Source organism: Clarias gariepinus, chromosome 21, assembly GCF_024256425.1.
Source record: "Clarias gariepinus isolate MV-2021 ecotype Netherlands chromosome 21, CGAR_prim_01v2, whole genome shotgun sequence".
NCBI lineage: Eukaryota > Metazoa > Chordata > Actinopteri > Siluriformes > Clariidae > Clarias > Clarias gariepinus.
Genome location: NC_071120.1, coordinates 28910001 through 28915000, shown reverse-complemented (window position 1 = coordinate 28915000; position 5000 = coordinate 28910001). Strand labels below are relative to the sequence as shown.

The window sequence follows — 5000 nt, the reverse complement described above, 5'->3', positions numbered from 1 at the left end:
ACATATGCTTCACTTGGCCTCAGGGTCAGAGGTCAAGGTCAGGCACGCCTCTTTTTTGTGGGAGGGGCCAGAGACGCTAAAAAGGATATCGCACTGTGTAAGTAAACCGAATGAAATTCTTGAACTCGAACTGGACATCAGAAACCTGTCAATCAAACACTGTCCGCCAACAAGCAGCTCAAACTGCGGTAAAGGGTGGAGTTATACCCGTGTGTGATTATTTCAGCAGCATCACACTCACAGTCGTGCTTTTGTAAGGAATATCAGCACGGAGAGATCACAGCGACGACCTCGAGGGTCACATGGCTTTTATACAGCAGATCCACAAACACTATTTATCATCATTTATTTATTATTAAACCAGTGACTTTGATCCGCCCACATATCCTTGAACTAACTAACGGCGACGTGTGGAGCAGAAGTGTAATGAACAGGAGGTGAGGGTGGTGTTAAACTCTTAGTGTTACTCTGTAGGTGAGGAGAATAAACCATGGAGGTGGTGGACAGTCCTGAGAAACTCATACAGTAAATCCTGTATTTACACTTTAGAATATCAGCTCCGGTAACTTCAGGGTTCTGGGGTCGAGTCCCAAATAGCATTAAAGTGCATTATGTAGAGTGTACCATGTAGTGCCCTTGATCAGGGGTTAGAGAGGGATTTGGGATTCAGCCTTGTGTTAGGTGTTAGAGGCTAGTTAGCTTTGTAGCTAAGTGTTAGCTAAGCATTAGCTTCAGAGACGGTTCCGAGGCGATTCAGAAGGACTTAGAAGTGATGAGTGCAGAGACGGCGTGTTGTTTAAGACGCCATAACGTTATCAGATGTGTGTTCTTACTGAAAGTGCTTCTGTGACTGGGTGTGAATGTGGGTTTAGTCAGACAGCTGCTCTCTCCTCAGTACTGCGGACCGTACGGACCTACTCTCACCCACGCTGAGACACACAGTTAGTGTCATTAACCACTGGACAACACCTGGGACACGCCCACTCATACACAGAGTTACACCTCACAGTGCTGTTACTGTCTGTTATCATCACTCGTGTAATAACGCCTCTCGTCCAATCAGATTGGTCAGAATGAACTGCTGTATAATGTACTTTGGCGAGTGTGTGATTGTTAATTTCATGACAATAACAGCTAGCTAACTGGGTTTGAGTACTACAATGACACACAAACACACACACACACACACACAGAGCTGCTCAGCTGTCTGAGCAATGGGGGGACGGCGGGCACAGGTGGTGTGTGAGAGCACCACACTGAGAAACCTAAGTCACTGACACACACACACACACACACACACACACACACACACACACACACACCACAAAGACAAACCCATGCAGTCGCAGGTACACAACCATCCACCACCCTCAGTCCACAACAGCTGTTAGCACTGATGCTAATTTGTTTGAACAGGATGAGCTGTCTCTCACTCTCTCTCTCTCACACACATAAACACACACACACACCTGAGATGGAGCCGAGCAGGACGTTGTGTTTGATGCAGCGGTACACGTAGTCGTAACTCTGTGGCTTTAAGGGCGATCCGGTCGACAGGATGGTGTGTAAACTCTGCAGACTGTGTGTGTCCGCTACACACACACACACACACACACAGAAACAGAGCAGATAATGAGCTTATTAAGCTAAAAAAAAAAAAAACACACAGACAGTTATCTTTATAAATTATATATATATAAATTAAACAAAAACATGTGATACGACACTGTAGCTGTAAACAAGGCCTGTTTATTATAAAAAGCGCTTCTACAGATTACTGACAGAATTACAACAATCTAAAACCTTGCATATTTGTCACACTTAAATGTTTAAGATCATCAAACGAATTTTAATATTACTCAAAGTACATTCAAAATGTAGATTTTAAATCATGATTTCATTTAAGAGTGAAAATCTGTCCAAATCTGCCCGGCCATGTGTGGAAAAGTCATTGAGATCTTTAAACAGACTGTTTGTGCTCGAGGACCCTCAGTGGGGCTGATTTAAAACAATTCTAAAAAAGAGCGGGACAAAATTCCTTTAGAGGGCAATTACTTTTTCACATTACGCCAGGCAGGTTTATATTTATTTAAAAAATTAAAAAATGTACTCAGGTTATCTTTGTGTAATATTAAAGTGTGTTTGATGAGCTGAATAATTTATTCAGTGATCAATAAATCTACATTTAATCAAATTTTTTTTATAAAAAACCAGGATGGGGCAAATATCTTTTCACGGCACTGTATAATAAATATTATTCACATTTAAATTCACATTTTATTTGTAACATACACAGTCATACACAGTACGACATGCAGTGAAATGCTTATACGACCGCCTGTGAGTTTAAAGTAAAAATAAATTACGGAATAAAATAAGAAATTGAATATAGAGAAAATTAGCTTTAGAAAAACATAACTATTGAAAATAGAACCAAAGTATAAAAAAAATACATAAAAAATATAAAAACTTAGCTATACTAGATAGTAAATATTGAAATATAGAAAACTCTAGAAAAAAAAAAACTTAGCTGTAAACATTTGTTGTAAGTATAAATATAAATATACAAAAAAAAAATGCAAATGTGCATGAAAATGTCGTGTGTGTGTGTGTGTGTGTGTGTGTATGTCCACAATGTGCAAAATACAAAAAGATAATGAAATAGAAATGTTCAGGGTGTGTGTGTGTGAAGGTGCCTGAATGTGTCGATGTCCAGAAATGTTCAGTGTTCATATTCATTATTATATTACACATATTATCATTAATATATGTATTCTTAAACTATATTTAAACATTTCTAAAATTATTTATTAATGTTATTAATATCTAGTCAATAATCTATAATCAATATCTTTAGTTTTTTTATTCAGTTATGTTTATGATCTATATCATCACTAAATCATCATCACTACAGCAATAACCGTCTCATATATTCATCGTGTTCTTTAAGTTTAAAAAAATATATCTTTTTGTTAAAAATAAACCAGTTAATGTAATTCTACAATGTAATTCTACACAGCGCAGTGTGTGTACGGCTGGAGCTCCAAGTGGGGTCTCGTCGGGGCTCACTCACACCCATCCTACCCATAATCCCTTACTGCCACGCTAAGCTCAAAAAGGTCAGAGTGTAACATTCCTCAACCTTCATACACACACACACACACACACACAGAACAGATGGAGCATGGTCAGGTATGTTATAAATTATGAAGCAGTTTAAATTGAGCTTAAGAGAGAGTGAGAGAGAATGTGTGTGTGCGTGTGTGTGTGGGCGTCCTGCCAGGTGAAAGCCGTTTCCACAGCGCCATGTCCGACACCAAACATGAACTAGCCAACCAGGACGACACTGTGTGTGTGTGTGGCAAGAAACACAAGTCAACACACACAGACAAACGCACGTAAACACAGAACATATGCTAACAGCCCTGGTGTGTATTGAACCCTACCCATAATCCCCTGCAGCGAAGCTAATCTCAAAGTCTAATACACACTCTCTCACACACACACACACACACACACACACACACAGCACCTGTTTATGCAAACCTTTTCTACTCTCACTTTTAATAAAATTCTATTAATATATTTATTAATAATGAAAAGAGAGAGAGAGAGAGAGACAGAGAGGGAGCATCTGACTGAAGGAGGAAGGGAAAGACAGATACTTCTCTCGTTCGTCTCACTGCTCTTTCTCCTCTCGCTCTCTCTCTTTATTTCAGACTGTCTCCTCTCACTCGTCCCGACTCTTACAGAGTGTTAACTGGGACACACTCACCTGGTCTCAGGTTCCTCTCCTCCAGGACAGACAGCCACTTGGCCCCCGTGCCGAATATAGTGATACTGCAGAGACACAGAGAGGAAGATCAAAGGAACGTTTAATAACAAGATATGATTCAATTCTATTCTATTTTATTTATATAGCGCTTTTAACAACGGTGAGTGTCTCAAAGCAGCTTCACTAAAATGAAAGAATTTTTTTAGAAAAGAAAATATTTGAAAGTGTGTGTGTGAGAAAAAATCTGTCTAGATAATAATGAGATGAATGAATGATGAATGAAATGTCTCTGATGAGCAAGCCAAGGGTGAAAAAAAAAAAAAAAAAAACTCCTGGTAATAGGAAGAAACCTTGAGAGGAACCAGACTCATCAGGGAACCCATCCTCATCTGGGTGATAACGGATAGAGATGATATAACATCATGTGTGTCATGCAGCTGAAAGTTCAATATAACAGAAGTTATTTAAATTAACATGAAGCAGGTCTTTAACCTGAACCTCCATCAGGAGAGGGTACCAGTGCTGTGGAAACCATCACATCACATCTGGTTCCGTCCTAAAGACGACCACTCTGTCTCATCCTGAAGACCCTACAGAGCGCTCGCCCCCACATGGCAGGTGATGAAGGTCCTGCTGAGGTTCAGACCTGAGCTCAGTTCTGCAGCCCTGCAGTTTGAAAACCTTCCACAGGGAGGCGTGGGCGAGTCAGTGATGTATTTAGTGCAGAAGGTCTGATCTCATTAGAGCTGCACCAGAACCACAGGCTTTAACTCCTCAAGTGTTTCACACAGGATCCAGTCTCTCCTGACAACTGAGGAGATGAGCAGAGTGCAGACCAACTCACACACACACACACACCGTCACACACACTCACACACACCGTCACACACACTCACACTCACACACACTCACACACACTCACACACACTCACACACACTCACACACACTCACTCACTCTGTGTGTTACTGCTGAACTCTCAGTGACCCCTGATTGCCACACCTTTTATTATTGAACCACTTGGGGTTAAAAGCACAGAGGTCAAAGGTCAAAACAGTTTTAGAAAAACAGGATAATATCTGACCCCAATGTAACATCAATCTGTATCATAACACTCGTGTGCATGCGTGCGTGTGTGTGTCTGTGTGTGTGCGTGTGTGCTTATGATTGCGAAACCATTCTAAACCAGCGGCAGTACCAGTACTATGTTATATTAGTTAAAGCTC

General features: G+C 40.6%; 1 protein-coding gene across 3 annotated transcripts in view; it reads right to left on the bottom strand.

Moving 5' to 3' along the window:
- aacs (acetoacetyl-CoA synthetase) overlaps positions 1 to 5000 on the bottom strand; it is a 27906-nt gene that overhangs the window by 8901 nt on the left and 14005 nt on the right. For all 3 annotated transcript variants that reach the window (XM_053481365.1, XM_053481364.1, XM_053481363.1), the window contains exons 11-12: positions 3776 to 3840; positions 1470 to 1592 (exon numbers count right to left, since the gene is read on the bottom strand). In XM_053481365.1, coding sequence (XP_053337340.1) covers positions 1470 to 1592; positions 3776 to 3840 — 188 coding nt within the window. The remainder of the gene's footprint in view (positions 1 to 1469; positions 1593 to 3775; positions 3841 to 5000) is intronic.